Raw genomic sequence first — 18,113 nt, 5'->3', positions numbered from 1 at the left:
GAAGGTACCAATTAGGTTCATGCATGAAAATAGAAGCTTTAACCCTTTCACCAGCATCAAACTCTCATCCTTCTAGAGCCATGTCTTGGGGAACTTGTTACCATAGAAGACTCCTTAGAGAGGGGAAAACGAAGACAGAGACAGAGAGGTCTTCTGTCTGCTGATTCACTCCCCAGATGGCCTCAAGAGCCAGGGCTGTGCCAGGCTGAAGCCAGGAACCAGGAGTTTCATCCCAGTGTCCCACTTAGATGGCGAGGTCTCAAGCACTTATGCCATCCTCCACTGCTCTCCAAGGTGCGTTGTTGGGGAGCTGGATTGAAAGTGAAGCAGGCAGGAAATGAATCAGTGATCATATGGGATGCCTGCATCTAAGGCAGCAGCCCAGCACTGGGCCCCATAAACGTCTTCTTGATCGCAAATGGAATTAATTTTCTTATCCTTGTGTAAATGAGTACCATAAAAAGTGAAGGCTGGTTTGTAGATACAGCAATAAGGAGGGAGACGTGCAACTAAGTCAAGAGCTCTTTGCAAGATTGAATTTGTACCTGCTGGTTTCTAGAATCAAGTTTAGAATCTGTGTGCAGCCAAGCTTTGTGTCCATTTCCTTCCATTCTCGTCCTTGTCATGAGGCTCAGGTTTAGTGATGGGTAACATGGGCTTGATATTAGGGTTCTGGCCGGCACCACGGCTGAAAAGGCTAATCCTCCACCTGCGGCACTGGCACACTGGGTTCTAGTCCTGGTCGGGGCGCCAGATTCTGTCTAGGTTGCTCCTCTTCCAGGCCAGCTCTCTGCTGTGGCCCGGGAGTGCAGTGGAGGATGGCCCAAGTGCTTGGGCCCTGCACCCCATGGGAGACCAGGAGAAGCACCTGGCTCCTGGCTTCGGATCAGCGTGGTGCACTGGCCGCAGTGGCCATTGGGGGGTTGAACCAACAGAAAAAGGAAGACCTTTCTCTCTGTCTCTCTCTCACTGTCCACTCTGCCTGTCAAAAAAAAAAAAAAAAAAAAAAGAAAGAAAGAGAAAGAAAAATAAATGATATTAGGGTTCTTTTCCTTGGCCAGCTTAACAGGACCACCCCAATACAAACGAGTATAGAAAACCGTAATTCATAACTTTTATAGCAACTCTGTTGTTACATATTCAATTTTCGTGGTGCACTATCTCTTCAGCAGTTATTAATGGAAATGGCATTTGGTGGAATTAAGGAGCTCTTTTTAGAGGATTGCATACATATCTTCTCAGAAGACATTTTATAGCCAGATTTTAAAAGTTTACTTATTTGAAGAAGTGGGGGGAGGAGGGGGGGGGAGGAAGTGAGACAGAGAGAGAGAGAGAAAAAAAAAAAAGAAAGAAAGAGGCAGACAGACACTGATCCTCCCCCTATCAGCTGGCTGACTTACCAAATGCCCATGACAGTGGGGGCCCAAGCCAGGAGTTGAGAACTGAGTCCAGGTTTCCTACATGGGCGGTAGAAACCTAATCACTGAGCCGTCACCACTGTCTCCTAGGTTCTGCATTAGCAGAAAGCTGGAGTTAGGATATGGAGCTAAAACTGAACCCAGGCACTCCAGTGTGGGACTCAGGCATCTTGACTGGCATCTTAGCCACTAAACCAAACCCTAAAGCCAAATTTGACTCAGGTCAACTCACATTAGAAGCCAGTATTTGTTGCAGATCAAATATTTTAGATCTAAAGTTATACTGGAAGGTATGCATTTAAAATTCAGGTTATGGGCCGAGTACCAAATATTTTTGGAGGAAGGAATTGGGCAGAACCTATTTGGTTAGGGATAAGGCAACATCTTGTATTTTTTGGTTTTCCATTATTTCTTTCCACATCTTTCTGGAAGAGAAATCCCATGTGGCAATGGAATAGTTAGTGTATGTTCAAGTAGTAGATTGTAGAGATGGATTGGATGTCACTGGCAATGCTAGGGATGTTGTATGGAAAACATTTTTGCACTAAAGAGAAGAGAAGCAGTGGGCTAAGACACCCTTTGTTGAGGTAGAGATAAAAGGGGAGCTCAGAGCCAAGCTGAAATAAATCCAGATGGCTAAGAGATATTTGGGCTCTTATTGTGCTATTTTTTGGAATCCTTCATATTATTATTAGACAGTCTCAAACCTTGTTGCCATGTGGGATTATGTTGATAGTATGTGGCTTGTCCTTCAGACGGGCTCGCATTAGGCTCTGCTCTGTTGGCGCTGCTCTTCATTTTCCTGCGCTAAAAGAAAGCATGAAGTTGCATGTGCCTTAGATGAGATTCATTTTTCCTCCAATTTTTGTTCGTAACACCTATGGGAAAGAAACTGTTCCTATGGGGTATAGCAGTGTTGCATAGTATTCTAAAGGTACCCAGAGGGATCATTTGAATCTGCGGTGGAGATTTTGACAATATTTTGAGCTTCACCTGAAGATCTTCTTAGATGTCCTGGAGGCTTTGTCTTCTGAAGGCTGAAGAAGGCAGGTTAGCAGTCTGCTGCGGAGAATGCAGTGCAGGTGCCTCAGAGGTAAAGCTGAGTGGCAGCTGCCTCGCTGTTGAATTTCCATCTTGGAAAAATTTGTATTGATTTATATTTATAAGAAAGACGCAGTTGGACAGGGCAAGAGAGATCTATCCACTGGTTCATTCCCCAAATGCCCACCACAGCTGGGGTGGAACCAGGCTGAAGCCAGGAACTGGACTTCAACCTGGGTCTCCCACATGAGTGGCAAGGGTCTGGGTACATGCGCTATTGCCTGTTGCCTTCCAAGGTGCACATTAGCAGGAAGCAGAAGCAGAGTGAGTGCTAGAACCCAGCCACTGTGACGAAGGATGCATGGATCTCAAGTAGCGTCTTAACCACTGTACCACATACCCATCCCACAGTTGTGCTTCTTATGTTGAATTTGTTACCCCGTCCAGCCCGAGTGAGATTCCAGGAGATATTTGGTACTTCCAGGAATGATGTGGCTCTCAGGGTGGGGGTGGTTCTTGGTTAATGACAATTCCCTGGACCTCAATGATTGGAAGTGAATCAACTGTTCTTTTTCTGAGATTCAAAGTTACTTAAATATTTTCGAGATTTCTGTGTTTATAAAAAGTTAGATACTGAAAAGTTGGTATGTCCTAGAGGAGACAGTGTTGCTTGGGACAGTGTTTTTGGAAGTTTGTTTTCTCAAACATTTTCTTGTGAGATGCTTGGGGGAGACAGGACTCATGGTCAAGTGCATTTGGTGGATCTTCCTTGGGGGTCCCTTTCATGGATGCTCAAGATGTACTTGGATACATTGAAGACTTTCAGGTGTTCCTCCTGAGACCTAGAAACTAGGTTTCCTTTTATTGCCCAAGCTCATATTAACATCCTGTGAACATCTCATGGAATACATTTACAGAAATGCCTGGATAAGGCAGAGGATGCTGGTGTGGGAGTGGGGAGGGTAGGGCTCAGTCGTGACTGAATACCTCAAGCAAATTTTAAGATTTTAGCTCAATTGTCAGGTTTGGGCAAAATGGCCCCTGTTTATATACTGATGTAGCACCAGATGCTACCCCTTTGTGATGTCTCCTCTTGCATTTGTGATTTTTTTTTTTTTTTTTTTTTTTTTACCTAGCATCCATCTCTTTGCTGGATGTCAGGACTACGGAGCATAGGCACGGACATGGTCCACTTCTCTCTATCTCTGCTGTATGTCTGCCAGCTGGCAGAGTGCTTGCCTGTTTGATGAAAATTGTGATGAGTAGGCAAAAAGCTCTGGCTGGGGTCTTCCAGTTTCATCCGCTTTCTCTCTGGAATTGTGTCCCTTGCTGATTTTCTCAGTAGGCTAATCTCGTACCATTTCCAAAAGCAGCTGTAACTGGGAGGGGTTACAGGGCAATGATCTCCAAACAGAAGGAGATCATCGAATGTCCTTAATACCTTCCCCCAGTTCCCTGATCTGAATGTTGGGGTGGTCAAAGAGAATACATGCATTTTCTGCTGCCTGTAGGGCATACGTTTTGGGGAACTGACAACAGAGCTAGACAGTGGCAGTGGCCCTGGGTACAGCTGTGGTCTAAGGACACTCACCATTATTCAGTTCAAGGAACATGCCTTGGGGGCTGATATTGTGATACAGCAGGTTAAGCTGGCACTTGGATCCCATATCAGAGTGCCACTTGGGGTCCTGGCTGCTCTGCCTCTGATGCACCATCCTGCTAAGGCACTTGGGAAGGTGGCAGAGGATGTGGGCCCCTGACACTCATGTAGGAGCCCCAGATGGAATTCTTGGGTCCTGTCTTCAGCCTGGTCCCCTCCCAGCCATTGTGGCCATTTGGCGAGTGAACCAGTAGGTGGATGATATCTCTCTTTCTCTCCCTGTCACTCTGCCTTTCAAATAAAATAAAAATTTTTTAAAAATTTGGTTTTTAAGAATCATCTGTTGATCACCGGCCATAGGTCAATGCACTTACAAAACAAAAAATTAAAAATTTCTCTCTATGTTGGACTCAGAGCAGATATTTGTGGCTTTGTCAAATGCTACAGTGCCTAGCCTCACTGGGGTTGTGGATTTATTGGGTGTTAAGACTGTGGCACCCTAATTGTGCTTTGCTTTATACAGAGAGATATGTCAGGTGTTTTTAAAATAAATTGTCTGCTTGCCCTTTGGTGTCCAATATCATGTCAGTTATGTTGGATCTTTGTTACCTGCTGACTTTCACTGAGCGGCAGTTTCTATTTCTGTGTCCTGAGTTCTTACAGGGAGCTCTTGAAGTCAGTTGGACACATGTGCAAGTGTGAACGGAAGGGACAGAAGGACAAAGTCAAGTCTCTCTTTGGGCTGCCACTCCCTGCTCAAGGTTATCTGTGTATAATCTGGGGGTGTTCTCTGATGCGTGTGCCCATCCTGAGTCCAGTGTGGGCCAGAAAGCCGGCCCTGGGTAGTTGGGAAGAAGAATCTCAACATCACATTCTGAGTCAGGGTTTTCTCCAGTGAAAATAATTTCTGTTTTCACTTTCTTATCTGCAAAATCTGTTTCAGATCCTCCATCCATTAGCAGCAGTGATGGGTGAAAATTGTGCAATGCTATCTTATTTTTAAGTAGCAGATGTCTTTCTTTTTAAATGAAATTTTGTTCTGAAAAATTAAGTTGTAAACAGAGAACACCACCCTTGGCCACCCTTGGATATACACTTGCAAACCACGAGACGAAGGATGTTGGGTCTGATTTTACACACAGGGAAAACTCCCCGAGGCGTCAGGACCTGAAATTCAAACTTTATTATGCAGCATAATTAGAGACTTTTTTTTGTTTCATTTTGGTGTAGTTAGCCAGGCCAGAGTTCCTGATTTTGAAAGCAGGAGCGAGGAGGGAGCAGACTTGAACTGTTCTAAGATGGAAACATCGCATATGGTTTCTACTCCCTGTGCCATAGACATTAACCCAGCTTGGGTCCAGGGATGCAGCCCACCTCGGCCCAGTTCCAACAACTTGCTGGACAGCAAGAAATTAACATGGCTCTGTTTATCATTAACTCAGGGAAACTGAAGTCACATCCTCCTGTGACCAGCAGCACAGTCCTCCAGGTCTTCGGAGCAGTGAGCCAAGGCAGTGCTTGCTATAGGGTTGTTGGTGTTTGTTTTTGTTTTTGTTTTTGTTTTTGTTTTTTTTACAGGCAGAGTGGACAGTGAGAGAAACAGAGAGAAAGGTCTTCCTTTGCGTTGGTTCACCCTCCAATGGCCGCCACGGCCGGCGCACTGCGCTGATCCGAAGGCAGGAGCCAGGTGCTTATCCTGGTTTCCCATGGGGTGCAGGGCCCAAGCACTTGGGCCATCCTCCACTGCACTCCTGGGCCACAGCAGAGAGCTGGCCTGGAAGAGGAGCAACCAGGATAGAATCTGGCGCCCCTACCGGGACTAGAACCTGGTGTGCCGGCGGCGCTAAGCAGAGGATTAGCCTATTGAGCCGCGGCGCCGGCCTGCTATAGGGTTTTGGCCGCTGAGCTCCCGCCTAGGGCTAGAGATGGAGCACTTGATGAGCTCCAGGGTGGGTCTTATATGTGATTTTTCACCCTGTCCATTCAGTCAGCAAAGCAGAGCAGCCTTGAAATGCTATGAATAAATATTTGAAGTTTCTGGGTTTCTTCTAACCCCATTTTTCTTCTAGGGATTAAATGGGAACCAGATGAGAATGGAGTCATTGCCTTTGACTGCAGGAACCGAAAATGGTAGGCAGTGGTCAAATCTCTCAGCGATTTTTTTTTTTAAGAGAAAACTTGAAGAGAGGCCAGGCTTCATGTTTTACCTAATTGTTCCCCTGACCTAGGTACATCCAGGCAGCGACTTCTCCGAAAGATGTCGTCATTTTGGTTGACGTCAGCGGCAGCATGAAAGGACTCCGCCTGACTATCGCGAAGCAGACGGTCTCGTCTATTTTGGATACACTGGGGGATGATGATTTCTTCAACATAATTGCTGTGAGTGCAGCTGTTTTGTGCTTTCCTTGCACTTGGGGCTTGTTCGATCTCTTAGCATCAACCAGTTAGCATGGGTACTGCTGTTGGGTACACGGCTCGCATGCTGCACGGTGAGGCCTGGGGTCTGGAATGCGGTGGAGCACGTTGCTTCTCCTGCCCTAGCACGCAACACTGGCATCCGGAAGAATCACACCAGCCCTGGGAGTCCCGGGGAGCTGACCCTTTCAGAGTCTTTGGGCAGCAGACCTAGCCAGATTTCCCGTGAGCAGGGGGAATTTCTCACAGGGAGATTCACTTTCAGCTAGACTAGCCTGGCATAGTAACCATCATCGCCCTTGTCCTGAAGCCACTGAATGTGGGGAGCAGGTGACAGCTCACAGAGCACTTTACCTCAGGGGCATTTGCTCGTGCCCACTGTGTGCCCTCCTCTGTGTGTTGATATTATCTTTGCTCCGTGTGCAAGGCTAGGAGGAAAGCAGGGGTTTGGGCATATTCGCAAGCGGAGCTGGGAAGACTGGGAGAGAGTCCTGACTGCTGGAAGGGACAGGGCTGGTGCAGGGGCATCCAGGAGGTGGGAGATCCCCGCATCCAAAGTTGGGCAGAAACATGGGCTTGGAAAGGAGCCTTCCTTCGGGTTGCCATCTCTGATTCTTTTTCTTTTCCCCGATTCTTTGGTACAACTCTAATCCTGCCCCTCACATCCGTCCTACTCCGTCCCAGGGCTGTAGTCACAGTGAGCAGTGTCTTCCTTGAGTACTGAACCAGGTGCACATGTGCTGGGGACATCATGTTCATTTGGCACATGAAGTGGTGACAGGCAGCATGGTGGGCGGGCTATGCCTTGGGCTTTGGAGTGGAGACTGTTTGGAGTCCTAAGTCTGCCACATACAGCTGTGTGTCTTAGGGCAGACTGCTTCACCCCGAGCATGAGCCTCCTGAGCTGTGACGTGGGTGTGCACATACCACTCACAAGGTTGCTGCTGGGGTCATCTGGGCTGATGCAGCTGTGATGTGCTGCTGCCCAGGACTCGTGGGCCAGTTAGCATATCACAGAAGGTTATGCACCAGGAATGCATTTGCTGCGCTCTGCATGGTTTCCTCAGACCCATGGGCAGAGTTGTTTTCTCGAACCCTGTGACTGGGGGGGCTCCAGGTGCAGGCATGATGCCAGTTGGTCTTTGCTAGGCAATGGGTGTGGGCATTGCAGTGATGTTGGGCTTGTGGAGGATTTCTTGAATCTGTACCCTGCTTACCTGCATCTTCTGGGGAGACCCTTAGAGCAAAAGGGCATACCCGCTGGGCAACACAATTTATAGCTTCAGAGTTTAAAAAGCTGTGAAGAAGAAAGGGAAAAGAAAGAGAGTCATCTGTTCATTCCTTGGGAGCAAGGACTTTTCCTGTTAATTCACAGTTGCATCCTAGCACTTGTAACAGTGCTTGGCAAATTGGAGCTTAGAGCTTGTGGAATGCATAGCACAGCAAATACTGCCATAGAGCTTCTGCTATGGGCAAGCTTTTTGCTAAGCATCCTCTGGTGAAGACCTGATTGAACCATCACTGTGGCTCTGGGCCCTGTGGCATGGAGACAGAGGCACAAGGCAGCAGAGGTGACTGTCTTGAGATCACACAGACAGAAGTAGTGGCACAATGAAGTCTCAGAGCAGAGACTTGGGCAGCCTCCCCAGAGCAGGACTGAAGAGGAAGCCGTGGGTCCACTCAACCCTGTGATGATGAAATGATGTGGCCTGGGACCACATGGAAGGAGAGCTGTAGAGAATTAACTTTGGGTTTCCTAATCAAGAAAAGTTATTTGAGGTGCCAGCCTCCTTGTGAATATGCAAATGTGTCCTGATCCTCACATTTCCCGAAGCATTTACAGATAAGAAGCAGCTAATTTGAGACTATCTTCCTTATTAATCTTTAATTACTCATTACAGAAGTATCAGAAATTCACATAATAAGAAGAGCCAACTAATTACATCGTGAATCCTTTATCAGTCAGGATTTATTGTTCTTTCAGCAAAACCAATCGATTGAAATAATCTATGTAAGTTCATTAAGATATACAAACAGTGTCAACTCAATAATGAAGACAGAGTGATTAAGATAATTGAAAGTAGACATGCCAGCTATTTTAGAATAGTTAAATGAAAAAATTCTCTTGCCCCAAATTGTGCCCTTACATAAAGAAACCCATTAGACTTTCCATTAACCCACACCTTACATCTGTTAGTTAGTTTTCACCAAAAAATGATTGGCTTCATGACTGCTTACATAATTGACAACTAAAAGACACTCTGAACTTTTTTATTGGAAGTCTTTATAGTAAATCATGAACTTTGTTCCTCTAATGAGTAAGGGAATGGATCAGATAGGTTAGTGGATTTATATCAGAAAACCAAGGTCATAAAGGAACCATTAATTAACAGGAACTTTTGCACATTGATTGCTTGTTAGCATATACAAAGATTTTAAACAATTCAGGAATGTTCTCTTTTCCCTTCCATTGGGTACATAATCTTCCAAATTTGTCAATGTATATGAATACACAATTTTTTCCCTCAAAATTGAGTCATGTTTTATAGAGTATTTAGCAGTGTGCCTTTAATGTTTCGTTATGATTGTATGTGTTCGGACAGCAGGGCATTCCATCTATGTAGCTGACATAACATATTTAATGATCTCTTTCACCCCCTTTGCTGGACTTTATGCTAACTGATCTATTTTCTACTTAAGAGTGCTCCAGTGAATAAACTTTTCTCTTTGGAATGTGCTGAATGCATATATTTTTGCCAGCGCCGGGTATGCTTCTATTGAAGAAAATCTAGAGGTGAAATTGCTGCACCAAAGGGTATGCCCTAAGTACCACCAGAATGTCTACCAAGCAGTGTAGTGTATAATTTTTCCACTTCTTTTTAAAAGATTTATTTATTTGAAAGATTTAGAGAGAGAGACAGAGAGACAGAGTTTCTTCCATCCACTGGTTTACTCCCCAAATGGCTATAACCACCAAGGCTGAGCCAGGCTGAAGCCAGGAGCCAGGAGCCTCCTCTGGATCTCCCATGTGGGTTCAGGTACCCAGGGACTTGAGCCATCTTCCACTGATTTCCCAGGTGCATTAGCAGGGAGCTGGATCAGAAGTGGAGCAGTGGATTTGAACCAGTGCCCATATGGGATGCTGGCACTGCAGATGGCAGCTTAACATACTGTGCCACAGCACTAGCCCTGATGTTTCCACTCTTAACAACAATTTGAGAGCCCTAAATAATGGTAGATTCATAATCAGCACATTTTCAGTTGTAGTCCTTGAATTTTCTCTCTCAACCTTGTGTCTGTCACCAATTTTGCCTTTCTGAATTATTGTCCTTCTATCACGTCCTCCTGTTTCTACTCTGGTATATTTGCTCTTATATGGTGTGGGTTTCCCCTCAATCTGTTTGAAATGCCTTCTGTCTAGAGAATGACTCAAGTACAAGTTCTTGCAAGCACAGTGGCATGGGGTATTTGCACCACCCTCCAGAATGCCCTGTGCATCTCTGTGTCTTGTTTTTAGAGGCTGGATTCTGCTTATAGGAGAGGATATTATCATTTCACCCTTCATTACACGGCCAGCTTTCCCTTGCGTGCTGGGTAGACATTTCAGTGTCTCAGAGGGAAAACACACAATCTTTATCTTCCACGGTGCACTGTAGGTATTTGTCCATACAAATCTAATTTGTCGTTTGATTTCCAGTGCCACGGTGTAGGAGGGAAGAGGGGGATTTAAACAGTGGGAAAGATTTTCCTTGGTAACTTGTCTGTTTTGCTTGTTTTATGAAGTTCATTGTGAAGTGCATTCTATACATTTTTACCAAAAATCTTCTTCCACTCCAGGTCTTTTCAGAGAATAAACATAAAAGGATAATGTTAAAAGAATGTTTTAGCATTCATGGGCAGAGTATTGCAAAATCTATCTAACACTGATTGAATTATAAAAGAATAGTTGAAATATGAGAGTGATTTTGTATAGTCCAAGTTAAAATTTAAGGTCAAACCACTGGTGCTTGAAAAGAGATGTCTCTGACATGAAGAAAAGGCACATTTTTTGGATTCACTTTGAAGTCTAACTCCAAGCCATGCATTAAATTAACAATATTATCATAAAAATGAGAGTGCTAATTCTGTCCAATTCTGAAATTTGTAAAATGATTTCACAGAAGCCTAAGCCCTGTGTGACTTGAGCACAGTTTTAACTGGGCTGATATTGTTAAATCAGTTTCAGTGCCTCCTGGCACCCACAGCTGTGCAGGGTGGAACAGAGAAGAGTGGCATCTGTGAGTTCAGCCCAGAACTTTCTGGCGCCCTGGTTTTAATTTGCAGAATCTCCTTTAGAACTGTCTCTCCATGGCTTTGCCTGCCATGGATTTGCTTTTCAAGGTAATCAATTCCGTATTAAAAGTATGAGGATGGTATTTTCTTTCAGTGCTCATTTGTTCTGCACTACTAATTATGTCCAGTCATGTTTCAAATTACATAAGAAGCTTTTGTAATGCAAAAGATCCCTGGGATGCCTTGTGTTGGTGAAAATATTGTGGGTTCATCTGCTTCATTACATAATCCCTATACATTTTCATTCTGGAGATTATTTAATCAAAAATGCACCAATAAAATCACAAGTGTTTAATGGAGCCATAATAGAATTGCATCAGTGTCCCACAGGACATAAAGATGCTAGTATCTGGATAACAAGGGGACTCCGTGGCACTTGGGAGTCTCTGAAACATGCCTACTTGCTTCCTTTCCTGTTTGTTGGTTTATCTGTTTTTTGGAAAGGGGTGAAGATTCTCATCTTTTTATTTTGTGTCCCTGTGCCAACCTTTAAAATTGGCTTTGTTTCAAGTCTTTCCCCTTCCTATTGCGTTGCATTGCTCTGATGATGAATTCATTGAACAAATACTCGGCATGCTCAGTATGTAGTGTTGGGGCTGCTCTGCAAATAAGGAGGAAGGCAGGTTGTCTCTGCCCTCAAGCAGGTTTTGTGTGTAAGCCCTGGGCGTGAGGCAGCTGGGAGGCAGGTGCTCACAATGCCGCCTGGCCGGTACAGTCTTGAAGAGGGAGGGAGGCTAGATCAGAGAGGGTGCAGAGCTGGCAGCATTCGACCAACGAGGGGCTCAAGGATGACTGCTGGGAAGAACCTGAACCTGAGCAGGCATCAGGTATGGGCGGTGGGGTGTAGGGAGGGAGAAGGGGGTAACAACTGCAGGGACACTAGGGAGCGCTGCCACTTGCAGGTTGGAGGGACATCACCTCCAGCCCCGTAAGCAGGAATTCAGTGTGCCTGGAGGACAGCAGAGATGCATGAGCATGCCTTGCATAGTGGGTGGGGCAGGTGATGGTGAAGAGAATGGGACTGGATTGCCATTGTCAGGCCAGATCGGACAAGTCCTGTCACCCACATGGAAGAGTCGGGACGTTGTCTGGTGGCCATGGGAGAACATGGAGAGAGTCCAGCTTCAGATGTGCTGAGCTGCTGTTGCCTAATGGTTCTGTCATCGTGGGCGGATCTTTCCTCATCATCCTCCCAGGCAGCGGATGATCTTCATTTAGGCCTGGACACTGAATTGCTGTCGCCCATGAAGTCCAGCTTCCAGCACTAAGCAGAGCCCTGGACCCAGTTGTCCTCTGCTCTCTGGTCTTTGGGCTGTAATTTATATGAGATGATAAGATTCTACCCGAATGCAAAAGCTTGTGCAAATATTGGTGAAGGAGTTTAGCCCATTTGCTTTGTTTTCAGATCCATCACCAAGATATTCTGGCCCTTCTTTTAATGAAACTTAACTTGCCTTTCCTGTTTTAGATCATTATCAGCATTTCCACAGAGGTTTTTGCTGCACTTTTAAAAGGCGGGATGTAGGGAATGCTTGCAGAGTTGGGGGAAAATGCAGATGACAACGTGTCCCCTGCCAGCAGGACACAGAGTTTGGTGGTGGCATGTGGGAGAGGGAAGGAGAGTTCCCTCAATACGCAAGTAGCACGATGTAATCTAATGCCCATGGATGATTGTAGGTTTATATCATATCAGATATAAATTGTTTATCAGATAAACAGTTGAAGCACCCAAGATAAGCATGCTTTATGATGAAAAATAGACATTATCTTTAAGATGCAATAAACATATTATTTTACAACTAAAGGAAAAGTGGTTTTCTAGCACTTCTCAGTGGTTATTCTGAGCCAATTTAGCCAGGGTTTTATGTCCCTGGCACATAGCAGTGAATACATACAGGAAAGAAGGGTTCCATGGCAGGTTCCTTCAGGAGAGAGACTTGGCAGCAATCTGGCTTCACCATCTTAGCTCCCAATCTGCAGAGGACCCAGAGCCCATAGAGGGTTCATGGAGTGGCATGGAGTAATGCAGTGCCTATGCTTGCTTTCTTTTTTTAAAGATTTATTTATTTATTTGAAGGTCAGAGTTACACAGAGAGAGAAGGAGAGGCAGAGAGAGAGAGAGAGAGGTCTTCCGTCTGCTGGTTCACTCCCCAATTGGCTGCATCAGCCAGAGCTGTGCCGATCCAAAGCCAGGAGCCAAGAGCTTCCTTGGGGTTTTCCCATGTGGGTGCAGGGGCCCAAAGACTTGGGCCATCTCCCACTGCTTTCCCAGGCCATAGCAGAGAGCTGGATTGGAAGTGGAGCAGCTAGGACTTGAACTGGCGCCCATATGGGATGCCAGCACTGTAGGCGGCGGCTTTACCTGCTACGCCACAGTGCTGAGGGCCTATGCTTTCTAGAGGTGACCACGGGAACATGACCCCTGTTCCCTAGACTGGGACTCTCTGCTCCTTCCTTTTAGCAAGTACCCGCTAAAGTGGAGGGTGTCCTCTGTCAGTGTTTCCCTGTTATGACATGTCCCATTCACATCTCTGTTTTCTTTTTATGTTGTGTGCATGTGGCCAGATGCCTTCTTTCTCTTTCTGATGTTCCACCTTCTATATTGACCACTATTTCATGCGCCTGATCCTCACAGTGAAGGAGGTGCAGCAGCTCTCCCAGGAGAGAGACACACAAATAGGATCCCTGTTTCCTCAACACGAAAACCGGCCCCAAAAAGTAGAGGCAGCTTGACCAAGGTCCCCCAGCCAGAGCCAAGACTTCAACCCAGCCCTGCCTGCCTCGGTTGCTTTACTTCCGCTCTTCCACCCTTGGGCAAATCCAAAGAAGAAAGTCGACAGGAAGGGGAAGAGGAGGAGGGAACTAAGAGCGACCACGTCCTTGTGTGTTATGTGGCAGCTTCTCTGCTCTTTAAGGGATGAAAGTTTTCTGTCCATCTTCTCATCCTGTGGTTGGAGTACTGGGTTGTGTCCTCTCCAGGGCTTCTCGAACCTTCTGCTATCCTGCTGAGAGTCTCTTCTCAGTTCCCTGCAATTTGCAGGAAGGGCTAAGCGCTTGGGTAGGAGAGGGAGGTTGAGTAGCTCTCAGTGGTTCAGTTCCGGTGGGAGAGGGAGAGGAAATTGTATCAGGCTGGCGATGCTGCATGTTGCATACTGTTTCTTCTAGACTTTTGGTATCTAATTGTTTAAGTAGGGGTGAAGGATAACTATCTCTAAGGCTGTTGGGTCTTAGGATTAGAAGGGTCCAGACCTTCCATTGTAAATTGATAGGGCCGTTCTACATCGTTATTTTGTATTATTTCATGATTATTTCATAAATTTAGGAAGCCTCCCCCTAAATTGGATACAGAAGTTGGAAGGTTTCCCAGTGGAGAGCTGCGAGGAGGCTGGGAGCAAGTCCACGTGCAGGGCATCCTTGGTGCCCCGTGGAAGGGGGTCGTTGGGCAGAGTGATGAGCAGGCACAGTCGGGGCCTCCCTGGCACAGCTGCCCGGCATGCACCGTTCCCACACACATATGGCCAAGCCCCATTCCCCTTGGTGATACAGACCAGATTGCTCGGCATAGCTTCATCCTGATGCAGTCAAGGGAAATTAGTCAACTGCAAGCTTGGATGATGCCACTAACAAGCTGGCTGGGGTTCAGAAGAGCAGATTCCTCCACTGTGGCCTCAGCACACACAGTGACAGCCAGCATGGTTTTGATTACCACACATGTACCTCCCTGATGAGGGCAAGAACTTCGTGGTCTTCTTTACCATTAGCCCCGCTGTGCAGCCCCCCACATGTAAAAGCCCCTATATCAACTGTAAGAGCATGTGTTAGGTAGAGTGTCAGCAAAGATTTTACATGTATCTGGAAAGTGGGTAAGAGGAAGCAGGTCCAAGGTGGGAATCTCAGTTAGGAAGGCTTGGGGCTCTGAGCTACAGGACAGATCACTAAGGGTTGCTTCAGCACCTGGGCTTCTAATAATCCCACATATGAATGCTAGAGGTAGGGACACTGTGGTGCAGATATTCACCTGTGTGACTAAGGACCCTTGCTAACTGTATCTTCCTGCCCTGTCTTCTTTGGGCTTTGCTTTCTAACAATCTTGTCACCTCCTGGTTGCAAAATGGCTGCTGTAACTGCGCAGTGGCATCTGAGGAAGGAAGGGGTGGGTACAGATTTTCTTTAATGGCAGGGAAATGTCCTGGAAAACTCCCCCTTTTTCCATTGGTGAAGATGAGTCATGTGACCACCCCAAGCTGCAAGCCAGGCTGTAAAAGCCTAGATAGTTGTGATTGGCTAAGGCTGCTTATGCTTCAGTCTTGAGGAATGGCCATGTGATTGTGCTAAACAAGCCAGGCAGGAAGGGAGGTGAAGGAGGGGGAAAGGCCCCTTTCGCAGCACCTGCCAGGGACAAGTTCTTCATGTGGACTTGTGCAGCGGTTTCCGGGATCCTGGGATGGTGTTTGGTGTTTGAAACTCACACTCTTCTTTCTCAATGGTGAATTACAGAACTGTGCACCATCAGAGGATATTTAAACTCTAAGATCATGGAGATATGAATGTACAAATGCTTATGTGTGACTAAGAACAAAGATTAAAGTGGGGGCAAAAGTTAGACTGGTAGCAAAATACAGAGACCAGGGAGCCTAGAGAGGAGACAGGCGGCCTTGAGGGCCTGAGTCGTGTGACTGCTGGGTTCAGCCTGCTTGAGTTTGAATCTAAACTGTATTCCCTACTTACTCCTTGGTGTGTCTGGGCAAGTCCATCACCCATGCTCTGCCTCGGTTTCCCCATCTGTAAATGGGAGGGATTGGAAGTACTTAGCACTCGAGGCTGAGCTATCCCATAAGGAAGGTTAGGCTGTGCCCGGATGAAGTAACTGCTCAGTGACGCTTAGCTGCTGCTGATCATGTTAGCTTGCTCAGGAAGCAGCTGAAGGTAAACTTTGGACATCACTGTGGCAGCAGCTGCAGGTCTGGCCCCTCTTCAGTTTGTCCCTTTGTTGTGCCCAGGGTGATGGTCACAAGTTCTTGTCTCTCTTCACTCAGTCCCTGCTTGTGGCCCTGCCCCTGTCTTCAGGGACCAAGTCCAAATTCCCTAGGCACACTTTGTTCATGAGCAGGGCCTGCGAGACGTGATCCTGGGCTCTTCCCTCGGGGGCTTGAAGCTCTTTTGGCCAAAGAAGTGGAAATACTGTGATGTTCTCGTTGAACAAATGGTCCTTGATCACTGACTATGAATCTACCTCTGTGCTTGCCTCAGGGAATACAGTGGGGACCAGACATGGACCCTAATGGGATCCAGGCCACACAGGTCACTGGAATTCATAGGGAGTTTATGGGAGACAGGCCTAACCCAGTGCTGAACCTGCAGCAGAGGTTTCTCCCAGAGGAAGCAAGGACGAGCTGACCTGCAGGAGGAACAGGAGTTAGCCAGAAAGAGGCCAGAGCCAGAGCTCCAGGCAGAGGGCCCAGCAGTGGGAGACCTAATGGAAAAGATGGGCCGTGTCAGAGGGCAGGAAGGGAACCAGGGCTGGCAGAACATGATCCGGGGGAGGGGCCAACGGGCGTAGACGCTAGTGTGGTCAGAGAGCCTGGCGTGCAGAACCCCCTACAAAGCCCCGGCAAGGTTCATCTGCAGAGTAACGGGGAGCTGTGAATTGAGTCGACAGCAGGAGCTGACAGGGTGAGCTTTGTGTCTTGGAGGAGCAGCCTAGCTAGAGTACAGAGTATCAAGTTGGAACAAAGGAAGATCAGAAAACTCAAATTTCTGCTCCCTGGTCATGAGCTTTGGACAAAAATAGTCGTATTCTGGGTATCCGGGTCTCAAAAGTGCTGGGAGGCTGACTGTGGGCAGTGCGCAGAAGAGGGTGTCCCTGTTCATGAGCAGTGCTCTGACCAACACCTCATTCCCTCCCCCAGTGAACCATGGGTGTCAAGGCCTCGCCTGACCTCCATTCTGACCCTGCTCCTATGTTGCCCCACAAAATCAAAGGCAGGAGCTGGACGGAGCTCTTTCCACCAAACTTTGGGATGCTGTTTGGATCCCACCTGGAGCATGGGCTGCTGACCATGCCTAGGGAGCGCCCCGTGTTTGGAGCCATCCCAAAGGACAGTCACTTAACAGTGTGCACCATGAGCCTTGCCACTTGCCCACATATGCTTCAGAGGTTCCTCCTTTGAACAAGAGAAGAATAAAGTCTGTCTGTAGCGCTCACTTACAGCTGTCTGTAGGAACAGCCATGGGAATGTTAGCTGATGTGAATGAACTGAGCCTGTGCTAGGTGCTGCTTTTTGGTTTGTGAGTACACTTAAATTATTAGGTAGTACCCTTCAAGTCCTTAATGAAGTGTTTCCTCCTGACCATTTCTTCCCTTTGCAGTATAATGAGGAGCTTCACTACGTGGAACCTTGTCTGAATGGAACGCTGGTGCAAGCGGACCGGACTAACAAGGAGGTAGGAGCTGCTGCTGGGTGGGAGAGGGCTCATGGCACACTGCGTATCCTCATAGTGACTGCTTACAACAAATGGGTCCAAATTTGTAAAACACTTTGTTTATTTGAGAGACAGAGAGAGAGCTCCTTCCCACTGATTCACTTCCAAAACACCTAAAATGGCGACGTGGGCTAGGCAGAAGCCAGGACCTGGGAACACAATCTGGATGTTCCACCCAGGTGACAAGGACCCAGTTTGTTGAGCCATCACTGCTGCCTCCCATGGTCTGAATTAACAGGACCCTGGAGTCAGCAGCTGCAGGTGGGCCTCAAACCTAGTTACTCCAATGTAGATGTGGGTTTCTTAACTGGCAACCACTAGACCCAATGTCTACTGAAATCTTAGTTTTTAAACACTCGTCAGATATGCTGCCTTTTCTTTGAGGATTTGGAGCCTCACATATGAAGTCCTGGCACTGGACTACTTACACTGCATTCAGATGCTTGCTGTTCTGAAACAATCGTAGTGACGTGGTTTCCTCCCGCTCTATGTGTATCCTGTGCTGTGCTTGACAGCTGTGTTGACATCCTTGAAAGGGTCTGGCTCTTGCCCAGATTTCAAAGAAAACTGAACCCACTTTGATTTCCCTTATCATAAGAGATTAAATGATCTTGGGAACTGTTGGGGTAACTTGTCTCAACACGAGAAGGTAAGCTTTCCAAAGATAGGGAAAGTGTCTACCCATTGCAATGTCCTCAAGGTTGTAAGGATTTCCAGTTTCATAAATACTGTGGAACAAAAAGGAAGATAAGTTAAAGGAGAATCGTAGGAAATGGTATGGAGGTTTCTCTTTCAATTAGAACATTCTAGGAAAATTGCTTTTG

General features: G+C 46.7%; 1 protein-coding gene across 3 annotated transcripts in view; it reads left to right on the top strand.

Moving 5' to 3' along the window:
* CACNA2D3 (calcium voltage-gated channel auxiliary subunit alpha2delta 3) overlaps positions 1-18,113 on the top strand; it is an 875,732-nt gene that overhangs the window by 397,751 nt on the left and 459,868 nt on the right. For all 3 annotated transcript variants that reach the window (XM_051851529.3, XM_051851528.3, XM_089305523.1), the window contains 3 exons: positions 6,129-6,189; positions 6,288-6,438; positions 17,176-17,250. In XM_051851529.3, the coding sequence (XP_051707489.1) occupies positions 6,129-6,189; positions 6,288-6,438; positions 17,176-17,250 (287 nt within the window). The remainder of the gene's footprint in view (positions 1-6,128; positions 6,190-6,287; positions 6,439-17,175; positions 17,251-18,113) is intronic.

This window comes from Oryctolagus cuniculus, chromosome 10 (assembly GCF_051225735.1).
Source record: "Oryctolagus cuniculus isolate XC-2025 breed Fujian yellow rabbit chromosome 10, ASM5122573v1, whole genome shotgun sequence".
NCBI classification, from domain to species: domain Eukaryota; kingdom Metazoa; phylum Chordata; class Mammalia; order Lagomorpha; family Leporidae; genus Oryctolagus; species Oryctolagus cuniculus.
This window is presented reverse-complemented; position numbering and strand designations above follow the sequence as displayed.